The following is a 13,390-nucleotide window of genomic DNA, read 5'->3' as shown; positions in this document are numbered from 1 at the left end:
TTGTCCCCAAAACTGCCATCTGGATACAGCCCAGCTCCAATACTGGTCCCCGAACTCATTTCGGCAGCCATTTTCAAATTTGGAAAGCTCCCAACTTTGAAAAATGGCCACCAAAGCAAGTTCAGGGGTCAGTATTGGAGCTGGGCTGAACCTGAATGGCAATTTTGGGGGCAAAAGCCATGAGATAAAACCAGGGGGCAGCCCAAATTTGGCTTGAATTCAGGAGTGGTAAGTCACTTTATTTTGCTGTGCACTAAGCTCCCTAAAAAGATGGCATCACATTGAGTTCTCCCAGTGTCCTCAGGGGGCTCAGCACTGCTGTATATCATGTTAGATATGGTTAATGGAGGGGTATATAGCTCAGTATAGCACAGGTCCACATGTGACTATTTGTGCAATGCTGAAGGGATGTTGAATAGAGGCCTTTGTGGGAGAGGGGACTCCCTTGCCTTATTTTATTTTAAATTTATCAAACATTATTATTAACCTTTATTTATAAAGCGCTGTAAATGTAAGAGATTTTAATTAGATGGCCACCTTACATTTTGTTACCTTATATATAATACCATATTCTGATAACTCAGAATGAACAAAGGTACAATGGTTGATTTATGGTGCATAAAAAGTATAAGCCAATACTTGATCTGGAATAAGATCTCAGTGGCAGTGCTACAAAGAAAAACATGCAGCCAAAATCAGAATGATGTAATGGAGAGACATAAGCAAATGGATACTTTGGCCCAGTACATACCTCCCCAAAAGGGTGGAGTGGAAGTGGCTGGTTTTCCGGTGGAGGGACACCACAGCAGCCAAGCTGCATGGCATCCCTCCACTCCAAAAATAACCCAGAAAAAATGGGTTCTTCTTGGGATGCTGCGCACACATCATGAGTGCACCATTGGCGCACTCATGATGTAAGAGATGTGCAGTGATGTCTATATGCTGTGCATTGTTTACATAACGATGGCAGCCCCCGTATGTACGCCACCGCCGTTGTGACATCGTAGGGTTAGGAACCATGCGGTTGGTGCACAGTCCCTAACCCTACAATTGCCTCCTGGACACTGCTTTTTGTTGGTATGTACAGGGCCTTTGTCATGTTTACCATCTGAAGAGCTTCCTTTTGTTTCTCAATACATGCACATTTGCCACTTTATAATCATGCATGTCAAGGTTGTGAGGACAGAATATTTCTCCAGCTTTGAGACTAAAATATTTTGGCCTGAATACAGCATGATGTTGAAGAAAGTATAAAAATCTGAGGCTCTGCACAGTTCTCTCCTCCTGCTCAAAATAAGGTCAAGACTTTCAAGAAGGCTTTGGGGCTTTGAGGGGTCAGTTACAGATATTCATTTCTGTTGGATTTCTGTCACATGCAAGCAGAAGCCCAGAGTTGTGCAGGTCCCAGTTCTCAGTGAATGGACCCACTTCTCCAGTCCTCAGGAGAAAGGGAGAAGTCTCTGGGTAAGACAGCTATGTTGAAAAACTTGTGTGCATGGATCCCCCCCTCAGTATTTTTGGACATGATGATTTTGTTGATATTTACAATATAATGCTTCATGACATTTCTAGGATCTGCCACTTTTAATATCAATATCGTGGCATTACTGGGGCCCACCCCTACGACATTGTAAGGGGTCATTGCTTGATCTCAGGGATTTGATCCTGAAATCAGGACCTGGGAACCCTGCTGGGGAATAACTTCTACATTGTCATTGTGACAGTTGTGCAGGCAGTAGTTGCAGAAGCCCACAGAAATCTTGTATAATCAGTAGGAAAAGAATTGATCAAGCCCAGTGTCCCATAGTTTAGCGCATTGCTCCAGCAAGAAAACAAGCAGCCATGTTACCTGAAGATGATGGAGGTTGTAGTCCAAACAGATCTGGAGGATGCCTGGTTGGGAATGGATTCTCTAGCCAGTGGAAAATACCAGCTAAACTATTTCCTCTTTCTAGCATGGTATTGAAATGCCTAGATTCTCTCCTCTGCTAAAAGGTCTGTGTACCCAGATACTGGGAGGCAGAGGGCAAAATAAGATTTCCATATGTAATTGTAGAAGGACTGTCTCCCAAAACAGGGCTGCATCCACCACCACCACTATCTCAACCAATTAAATGAAGAGGACAGACCAAAAATATTAATTTACTTTATTTCTGTTAGGCATCTATAATACACTGCTTTATAGTTCTACAACCTCCCGAGCAGTTTACACATTTTAAACTAATACAGATTTAGAATCAACAAAATTAATACAAGACTGAAGGAAAATGCAGCAGAAGAAATCAGATAAATTAAATAAAGAACTGGATAGTAAATATGTATCATTTCTTCAATATATGACAGCAGCAGCAAAAATACAGTTTGGTTAAACATGGAAACAGCCTGAAATGCCAACAATGGAAGAATGGATTGTCAAGGTTGCTGAGTTAGCCCAAATGGCCAAATTAATGTAGGTGCTAAATGATAAGCCAACTAAAGATTTTCTGAAAGACTGGAAACTATTAATAGGCCTTTGGGGCTATAATGCCTCTAATGATGTAATAATCTGTTACTATGGTTATTAGTAATTTTTTTTAGCTGAATCTGTAACGGTAGAATATTTTTTCTCTTTTTTATTTTATTTTCATTCAGGTTTGGGAGTCAAGCTCTATTGTGTATTAGTTGTATGTCTCTTTTCCTCCCTCCCTCCCTCTTTCTTTTTAAATCATCTTTTTCTCTTCTTCTTCTTCTTCTTCTTCTTCTTCTTCTTCTTCTTCTTTCTCCCCTTCAAGATTCTTTATCTTTTATTGTATATTGTTTTGATTGTAAATTAGATTGTTTGTGTTAAATAATAAATTTAAAAATAATCTAAAATAAACCAACAAAAAGTTAATTAAATTAAAATGTTCAAAACCACCTTTTGAAATTTCGTTAATGAAGGTTTATCATACATAAATATGGATGCACTGAATAAGAGCCAAAGTGTTGATTTGTAGTATGTCTACTCCAAAACTGGTTTGATGATAAATAAGAACCTTAAGAAGAACTCATCAACAGTGAATTACTTCCAAACTTGCTTCTACACTCACAGCTTATACACATTTTATGCAAATTTGTGTCCCCTTTCTGATTTCTTTTCTGGCAATGAATAAGAAGGCACCCTATAATACATGATAAAATGTCTATACAACCTCAATTTTTGTATTTTGAAAGGACAGTGTATTGACCACTTTTTCTTTTCTTTTTTGGGCACCCTACAACTCCCATCAGCCCTATCTTGTGTTGCCATTGTTTAGCAACTAAGAGACTTGCAGTACTTGGGTTATAGTCAGAGCCTGTGATAAACTAATTCCAAATATGCCTTGCATAAGAAAATTCTATTAAATTTATGAGGTTACCATAAGTCAACAGGCCACACACACACATACACACACATACAAATCATCTGGAAAGTGCCAGGAGGATGAGAAAGGCTGGCATAAACTGTCAGTCAATTTATATAATGAGACTTATCTTCCAAGTGGGCTCTATGTTCAATGTAATTTCTTTCCATAAAGGCAGTTTACTCTTTTAAAATTGTAATCAGAGTTTCTAAAACACCTTGAAGGCTTGACATGCTTGTGCACATGTTGTCACAACACTCTTTGAAGAGGACCCAACTTTCCTTGAATGCCTGTGCATTGTCATCTGCACATTTTACTGTATGTCTGAATTCATGCAACAAGGTGCTCATATCTTCTGTGGCTTCTTCAACTTGTGAGGAAGCCATTGGAGGACTTGCTTCTGTCTGGCTTTTATGGGCATTCTTGTGAGCAGTAGCGCACTTTCTGGACACCTTCTCCACTGGAGACGGTTTCTCTTGAATTGGATTTTCACTCTCTTCCATTCCTAGGAGATGTTTTCTCCAAGGAATATAATGAAGGGAAACACCATCCTCAACATCAGCTTGAGGAATAGTTTCTGCTGCTGACAAACTGCCATCTGTAGTATGTCTCTCACTTTCTCCAGATGTTGTAAACAAAAAGGAATCTCTATAGGCAGCTTTGTTCTGAATGGCTTGAGCTGCAAGTAGTACAAGCAAAGTTAAGTTAAATTCAAGGAGAAACTAATTCTCATGTAACTATACTTGTGTGAGGTAGAAAAAGTAACACACACACACACACACATCCCACTTGCCATCCATATATTTAAAGAGACCACTGTGAGGAGGAGAACCTGTTCCATGTTAATAAGAATGCAGAAAGCAATACATATAATACAGTGGGGAAAACACACATAAAACAAATATGAAGGTGCAAGGGTTTGGGGGAGCTGAGAAGAAGAAGAAGTAGCAGTAAAAGTCCTCTCCATTTTGGAAGAGGTTAGGATTACTCCTTAAACAGCCTGCTTATATTATTCCGTACTCCTATTTTGTACTTGGCATTTTTAATTTTAATTTCAAGGGGGAAAAAAGATCCATGTCTAAATAAATAAGTAGACATAAGCCAACACCCAATGACATCAACTGACCAAGGAGCAAAACAATCCTAGGATGTTATCCTAGATTATTTCTTTGCAGAAATGCTGAATTAAAAAGCTGTCTTGTTGAGTGAAAAACATACCACTTGGCAATTTTGAAAGATATGTGCTTTGCTTGCTTCCCAAAATATGTTCTCTTGTTGGTGTATCAGAAAGGCATCTGGTTTCTGCACTCATGTTCTCTTTAGTTTTGTTGAGATGAAGCACCTAATGCAAAGGAGGAAAGCCCATTATTGAAAAATGTGGTAATGAAAATGCTACTTGTTAAACTGGGTAGTACATCAACATCTTCCCATCAATGGAATGGCTTTCATTAGCAGAATGGAGAGGCTGGGGTTTTCTCGTCTTCCCTTCCTTTGTACTCTGAAAATCTTCACAGTTGGTCATGTCCATTGGATTTCCTTCCATCTACCACTTGAGATGGTTGCTCTGCCTCTCAGAAAGGCTATTTCTGTCAATATCTCATCTCCTTTGGTGCTTCTTTCCTGTGTGTTGGTACATCAGGTTTACTCCAGTGACACCTGGCTACTGGATTATTTTAACTCTCTCAAGTGTATTGGATAGAAATACAGTAAGTGTTCTCCCCTGTGAAATCTGACCTATTGTGAACAACATGGATGATTCTTTTGTCTTGCAAGAAATTGAGGGCCCAAACAGACAGGCAAAAATAAAGCTGCTTTGGGTCATTTTGGAGGTATGCTGTTAAAATGCTGTACGTATGTGTCCTAAGAGGCTGGAAGCTGCACCAAAGCCATGCTCCAGTCCTAAGGACTGGAGCGCAGCTTTGGTGCAGCTTCTGGCCTCTTAAGATGCATGTGTCATTTAAACAGCATACCTCCAAAGTGACCCAAAGCAGCTTTATTTTGGCCTGTCTGTTTGGGCCCAGTGATTTCTTCTTAAGGTTGTCTAGTATAGGCTACTTAAAGAATACATTGTTTTCTCTGGAATCCTATTGGATTTCAATCAAACTAGAGTAGACACATTAACTCAGTTGTTTAATAGTGAGTCAACATGTAGGTGAATCCAATTAATTCAATGCCTCTGCTCTAGTCAGGACTAACAATAGGATTTGAGCCTTTACTGTTTTTCTTTCATACTACCTATCCCATTCTATTTTCATCATCTACCCCTAATCTTGAATTTAGAATGTGGAGTTTGAAAGTACAGTGGGCCAGCCATATCTGCAAGGGTTTGTTTCCAGGCCCTGTATGGGTACGAAAAAATATGAATGTTCAAATCCTATATTATTAAATGGTGTCAACATGAATATGGGCACTTCAGCATGTTTGTGTATGTGTTCTCTCCTCCCTCCTCAACTGTCATCTTGGCCTCAGAGGGAGTCATCAGGCAGACCCAGCAACATCAGGGACTGCCTGAAGGACGAGACTTCTCCCTCCTTTGTCACCTTGTATTTTGTATTGCATTATGATTTTTACTGTACACCGCTATGATCATTGCGGAATAGCGGTCTATAAATAAAACATATTATTATTATTATGTGTTGCCACCATTTACAGTCAGCCCTTCTTATAAACAGATTTTTTACACATTGATTCAAGCATCCATGGTTTGAAAATGTTCCAAAAAAGTATACATTTCAAATATCAAACCTTGATTTTCAATTTTTATAGGGGACACCATTTTGCTATGTCATTATATTTAATGGGACTTGAGCATCCACTGATTTTGTTATCCATGGGGGATCTTGGAACCAAACCCCAACGTATAACAAGGGTCCACTGTAATAATATTTGGTGATTGATTGGTGAAACTGGCAGGTCTAGGGCCTGCAGAAATAGAGGGTCCACTATATACTTTTGACAGTCTAAGGATTTCTCCCACACATGGCAGATTGTTCGTTCATCAAACAACTTTTAACCAAGAGGAGACAAGAGAAAAACAGCTTGACCTTGTTCTGACAATTTTACAGAAAGTGTTCCATTTTCACCCAGTATGAAAATGAGCAAATCTTAATGTTTCCTTCACATCGAATAAAAAGTAAATTTTTCACATCTTGAAAATATTACTCTTTTGGATTATAACTCTCAGAATTCCCAGAAGTCTGATAAGTAACTTTTCCAAGCCTTGTATTTCCAGGATGTTCAAATGTTACTCTAGGCTTTAAGGGGAGGCTGCAAAGTGATATGTTTCTTACCTTTTCTGTTGCAACTTTTTTGTCACGTTGTGATCCATAATGTAAAAAACTCAAGGCAGCAGAAAGATTCACTGGAGAAAACACAATATTTTCATGTGGGTGTTCCTTGCTTAGCAGATGGAGGAAATCAAAGACATGTTTTGCATTTTCTTCAGCGAGTGAGGCCATGGTGAAATCAGTTTGCCCTAAAGAAATGACAATATGACAAATTCTTCTTCTGCATTTTCCAGTCCAGTTTTTCAGCCTATTAATACCTTGATATATTCACAAGAAAGTATTACTTGCTTTCTTACACAATATAATCTACCGTGGCCATTGTTTTCTTATGTCACAGAAAGGATAGCAGACACAAAAACCTGGTAAAATTTACAGTTTGAGAAAAATATCATGTCACTTCTTTGACTCTCTCTCGTGCTTGTTTGAAAAAGTAACTTTGAGTAGGGGAGAGCTAAAAGCATGCATGCATATTCTCATTTTCAGCAGTGTCAAAGATGTTCTTTCGTGACAAATGTATTTGTATATTCCAGGGGATGACAATGGTTCCTGGATTGCCATCGTTTGGCCATAGCAATATAAAGATGTAGTCAAACCCTATTGCTTATATAGCATTAAGGTATCTTCTTCAGTACATACCTCCCAGCTGACTAAAATTAAGCATGGACCTCACCCATTCTATGATTATTTCATAGCTCTTCAAAAGAGTAATGGTGCTGCTTCTGTCCTGGCATCTGCCTTCCTCACACCAGCCTCTGTTTACCCACTCCATGCCCTTCCCGGCATGCCTTTTGGTCTGTATTTATTTTTATCTTTATTTATTTTTTGCACAATTGCATGATTATGGCAATCCATTAGATTTTTTAAAAAAAACATTAAAAAGAGAAAAGTAAAACAGCCTGCTTAGGAATAGCAAGGGGGAAGGGGAGGGGAGAGGAGCAGAATCATGCTCAATTGCATCATGTCACTGCCTGTATATCAGAACTGCTTCAGGGGGAATTTATCACACACTCTCAATAGTATAAAATCATGTGATTGGGAGACATTGACAGGTTTTGCCCATCAATGAAAAGGAGCATGCCAGCAATGGATGGACTACAGATCAGCTCCTGGACAAAGTGTCATGTGATAAGTAACATCCACAGACACTACCATCCTGCTTTAATTCCTGCTTTCAAGTCTGTTACGATAAAGTCCCTAATCATCTTGAATAAAATGACTGAGATCTTTTCCTTGCCCAAATAGTGGAACTTTGCACTCCGTTAGCCAAAATCACTAACTGGCTTTGGAGACCCCTGTAATTAATTGAGAAGGAAGAAGAAGAAAATGTCCTCATTACCATGAAAATGGTGCAAAAATGTCAGCACTTAAGAGGAGTTATGAAAATAAACATGACTGAAGAAAGATGAGCCTTTGCACAGTTAAAGAACTGTGTGCCCTGCGAAAACATTTGTTCCAACTAGATAATCAACATGAGTACTTGATCTATTCCCAGTTCCCACCAATAAGGGCTAGTTAATTACACTGCTACAAAAGAAGGCAACAAAATAAATTTGTGAGCTAGATGGGCACACCTTATTGGAAAGTATTTAAAAGTAACCGCAGCTTGTTCTTGGAAACATAGTCACATTTTTGCAGTTTCTTCTGGAACATATCCAAAGGCAAACATTTACACTTTGTTTTGAAATCTTTCCCCCGCCCCACTCACTGATATAGCAATAGCATTTAGCAATAGTATTTATATTTCTATACCACTTAATAGTGAACTCAGCACTCTCTAAGTGGTTTACAATATGTAAACCAATTGCCCCCAACAAACTGGGTATTCATTTTACTCACCTACAAAAGAATGGAAGACTGAGTCAACCTTGGCGCTGTGGGATTGAACTCACAATATTGTGGCTGCAGTACAGTGTGCCCGTATCATACGCGGGTGCGCTATATGCGTTTTTCTGCTTACTCTGAAAGCCACGCAGCTGAGAGGAAATGGTGCATGCACCATGCCGCATGCATGAGCCCCATTAGTTTCAAGCACACACGGAAGTTGCCTTATGCGGCGGGGCCCGGAACGGATCCCCCTCGCAAGGCAAGGGTGCACTGTACAAGCATTTAACCACTGCACCACCAGGACTCCTAATCTAAAAATATATCTTTACTCTTTTTCCCAAGCCTCCATTTCAAGTTCTGGGTTTTTTACCAAAAAATATTTTTCACTAATCTTAATGGAAAACTTCACCATGATTATAGCTATAAAAATTGCAAAATAACTGTATGGCAGAGGTTGATAAACTCTGGAGACGAAGGCTAGAATCCTGACTCAGCCATGTAAACACACTGGGTGACCTTGGGCAAATCACACTCTCATAGCTTTAGAGAATGGCAATGGCAATGGCAACACCCCCCCCCCCCAAAAAAAAACCAATATTGCCAAGAAAACCCTGAGATAAGGTCGCCATAATTCAGAAATGACTTTATGGCACACAACAACAAAGAGATTTATATGAATTCAAATCAAAGATCATTAATATACCTTGTTCCTAAATGCTAATGCCAATCATCTATAATCCAGGGCTCTCTAGGTGTTACAGACTGCAACTTTCATCAGTTCCAAACTTTAGGGGTAATTATCAGGGATGATCAGAGTTTTTGATCTATAGTATCTGGAAGGTATCAGGCTGGGGAGAACTAGCATATGTCAAAGATCAACTGAATAGTTAATTCTAAAAAGGAGTTTCCTATCTCCAGCAGAGCTTGGATAAGTTATATGTTGGCTGGGGGATTCTAGGAGTTGTAAACCAGAAAGGTAATTTGTCCAAGCTAGGTTCCAGAGCTTTCGAGTAAGTTAACTTTAGACTCAGCAGCTTCACACTTGCAGCAAAAGTATCGGAGTCCAAATTAAGTGCTGACTCCCACTCACTCAACCTTCAAATAATTAGCACCATAAATGAGTCAGAACAATAAGTCTTAACTAAGTGCCCCAGTTTCTCTAAAGCCCAGCTCTTTCTTTCCCATGGCATTTGCAAAAATGTTTTAAACACACAATAGAAAAATTTACCTTCTCTTCCAAGCGGTTTCTCAGTGAAGCTGCCGTTTTCGTTCTAGATTGTACCAGACTAAACTGAAACTTTTGCACACCTCCACTGTAATTATTTCAGTTTGCATTCTAGTAAGCAACTAGTGATTAGATTTCATCTAATTTGCATGATGAAAGCTATACATATTGGACCTGCTCAGTAATTACATGTGAATGCTTTCAGGGAGATGAAATGCAGCACATAAATAAAGTAGTTAAAATGGCATGATGTGGGGTTTTTTTGGCAAAGATTGTCTATTCCAAGTTGGAATTACATGCATTTAAGTTGGAAGAAAGTCCTGATTAATTGTGCAGGGCAGACTTCAGAATCAATGTATATATAAATAATGATAGGGATTGATAGAAGTGTTATATGAAGGCAGCATACACAGTCCAAGATATTTTGCTGCCACAATCAAAGGGAAAGTGGCAATGCTCCCTTTACATCAGGCATGTGGGAAAAGTACATGTATCCCTGAACCCCACTTTTGTGACTCCAGAAGCATTCTGGTACTCCCTGAAACTTCCTAGAGACTTAATTTTTTTTTTATTTAAAAAGGTCACATGATTTTCAGGTTATTTTTCATTTGATGATCATCCACAATGCATCAAAATTGCCCATAAACGTGGTGGTTAGCACCTCCCACCTCAGTTAACAATGTTAAAAAACATTGCATAGTGATAGATCTGTCCTGCAGTTTGTTGGAAGATATTTTTTGCTAATGAAAGTATTTTTTTTCTGGCTCAGCACTATATTGAAACACTAAGCTCCTACACAAGCAGACTTCCACATTCACAATGTGGTTAAAGCCAGCCTCCTGCCCATTCACAAAGCTCTCTCAGCAGCTGAAATAAATAGCAGGCTATAGATAACTTAACTTCATGGGTATATATGTTCTTTTCTGCCTGTGATGCTGGCAAGATCTGGAGGATGCCTGGTTGGTGAGATACTTATACTGATTTACACTGTTAGACCAGTACTTTCACCCTTTTCACAGCAGGGATGTAGCCAAGGGGGGGGGGGGTTCTTGGGGTCCGGACCCCCCCCCCCTTCCATTAGAAAAATGAATGAATGGTGTGTGCTGCTGTGCTGCCGCACCCAAGCCCCATTATAATGGTGGCACTTAGTCTGGACCCCCCCCCTTCCTAAAATCCTAGCTACGTCCCTGTTCACAGTATGCCTTCTTTATTCTTAAGGAGACGGCTAAGAAAGAATGTCTCCTAGTGTTTTCCTTGTGAGTGACTCCTCACCCTCCAGCTAATCTGATTTGGCAGGGATGATTCCAATTAATCTTCTTTCATCTCACTTTTTCAGCTGCTTTTAACATATCCCAGTTTCTCTCTCCTCCTTCCACTTTCCCCCTATGACCTCAGCATACTCCAGTTCCTGCAAACTGAGTTCAGGGTGCAAAAGTAGTTTGCATTCAATTAATTCATCAGGAGGAGAGGAGAGGCAGCATTTTGCCCTTCCTAGTAAAGTCAGGCAAAACAAACTGTTGCAACCTCTTTGGGCTTCTGATTAACAACTTTTTAGCCATTTTGACCACACTCTGATGTGGTTTGACCCTACGTGTCCATTTTCATCTATGAAATGTTGGAGGCTATGTCAGTAGCTCCAAGCCTCAGATGAATCCTGGAAGCTAATCCTTGATCCTCATGGCCATGGCTCTTTAGTATCACCCTTGGTTGAACAATCCCTTTTCTTGGTTATAAAAATCAAGAAACCCTTAGACAAAGTAAGGCAGCCTGCTGCCTCAGGCAGCAGGTTTGAAGTATAATAAAATACTAGAAAGAAGTGTGTTGTTTAATTTGTTATGTTACTAACAAGCATAAGTGTTTGTGGGACTTTCTGCCTCACATACCACAATAACTTGGCAGGCTTTAGGTATGATTGTTCATTTGGATTACTGGGGGAGGACTTCTCCTGCTCTGCCCCAGGCAGACAAATGTCTTGGGCCAGCCCTGACTATAAATGTCACCTTCTATTATATGTGCATACTTACAAAACTGCTCATACGCAGAACACTGGTTCTGCATCCATAAGGGAAAAAATGTAGCTGTGTCATATATTTGCTTGCTTGGGTGTGCCAGGCTAGAGGAAGTCAATAAAGGAAGTAGATTTTAAAATGAAAATGCATATTTAAAACTGATACTTTTGCATTTCACAAATTAAATGCATGTAATCAGGTGTATACCTGGTACTTGGTTAACAGATATAGTGAGATATACTTTCTTATGTATTTCTTACATTACTTTGCATGTGTAATTTAAAATAAACAAGAGGAAGTGATATTATAGTCAAACAAACATGAAAACTAAAAAAACACCTGAGCTTTCCATCTTGATTTTGAATGACACTCTTCTCTTCCTCCCTCCACCCTCACTTCCAACAGCATGTAGAGAATATAGGCTTAATGTGCAAAGAATTTCTAGATCAAACAAACATTTTTCAGGTGAATCCAAGAATATGTTATGTAGAGAAATAACACTATAGTAATAAAGACTGATGAGGGAAGGAGATATTGGGCCCAAACAGACAGGCCAAAACAAAGCTCCTTCAGGTCACTTTGGAGGTATGCTATTTAAATGACACATGCATCTTAAGAGGCCAGAAGCTGCACCAAAGCTGCGCTCCAGCCCTTAGGACTGGAGTGTGGCTTTAGCGTGGTTTCCAGCCTCTTAAGATGCATGTGTCACTTAAACAGCATACTTCCAAAGTGACCTGAAGCAGCTTTATATTGCCCTGTCTGTTCGTGCCCTTAGTCTTACATGTAAACATAGCCACATTCTCTGGGTATGACAATCTTCCACATTCTAATATAGTCTTTGGTACATTTGCATCCACATGGTAGCATGAATTGGACCAGATGTTTTCATGTGCTCTCCAATAGACATTCAACATTTAATTTTTTTTCTAGAATGACTCTGACTGGCAAAAACTATTCCTGCTTTTTATTGTTCAAATTTAGGGTGACAAAGACAGTGGATTCTGTTTCTAAGTAACTCTGAGATTTAGTCAGACCACTCACAATAAAAATGGAAGGTAATGAACATGGGTGAACAAGAAAAAAGTCAGGGACTGGCTTTTTAAAAAAGAAACTCATATTCCCATTGAATTAAGAGTTATTCCACACTTCCAGGTTCTAAACAAAGGTAACAATGTTCTCTGATTTCCCTCTCTGTATTTGTTCTGGAATTTGCTGCATTTGCTCTGGAAACCACAATTATTCTCTTCCCTTGGTGTTTTTTCTTTCTTTCTTTTTAAGACATTGTTTACTGATCTGTGAAGAGAGCATCTTTTGGCATTAGCTCCCAAAAATTCCTCAAGCTGCTGAACAAATGAAGGTGTGTCACAGTGTTAATCCTTACTGGTGGTACACTATCAGGAATTCTTTAGGGAGTGGCAGGAAGACCTGGTAAAGAAAATACTATCAGTAGCAAAATTCATTCCACACTCCCAGATTCATAACCCTGGGTAATGCATATATTATAAATCACAGTGCTGTGTTTACAGTGGTTAAATGAATTTCCCAAGGCATCTGTTTGCTCTTTCCCAAACCTGACTGCTGATAAACAGTGGCAGCTGGTGGCATCCATGTCAGTGGGGCACTAACTCCATTCCAGATGTTTCAGCACCTTGGATAGCTTCTTGAAAGTCAAAAATTTAGCAA

At 39.4% G+C, this 13,390-nt stretch overlaps 1 protein-coding gene across 1 annotated transcript; it reads right to left on the bottom strand.

The window, feature by feature from the left end:
- Positions 1 to 3,541: 3,541 nt before the first annotated feature.
- Positions 3,542 to 6,820, bottom strand: LOC149316981 (uncharacterized). Its single transcript, XM_089518789.1, has 3 exons — positions 6,653 to 6,820; positions 4,581 to 4,704; positions 3,542 to 4,041 (listed from the first exon to the last, which is right to left on the bottom strand). Exons 1-3 carry the CDS (start codon positions 6,818 to 6,820, stop codon positions 3,542 to 3,544), a joined length of 792 nt encoding a protein of 263 aa, XP_089374915.1.
- Positions 6,821 to 13,390: the final 6,570 nt, after the last annotated feature.

The sequence above is a fragment of the Sceloporus occidentalis genome, unplaced genomic scaffold, assembly GCF_023333645.1.
Source record: "Sceloporus occidentalis isolate IW3139 unplaced genomic scaffold, rSceOcc1.0.p SCAF_3, whole genome shotgun sequence".
NCBI lineage: Eukaryota > Metazoa > Chordata > Lepidosauria > Squamata > Phrynosomatidae > Sceloporus > Sceloporus occidentalis.
This window is presented reverse-complemented; position numbering and strand designations above follow the sequence as displayed.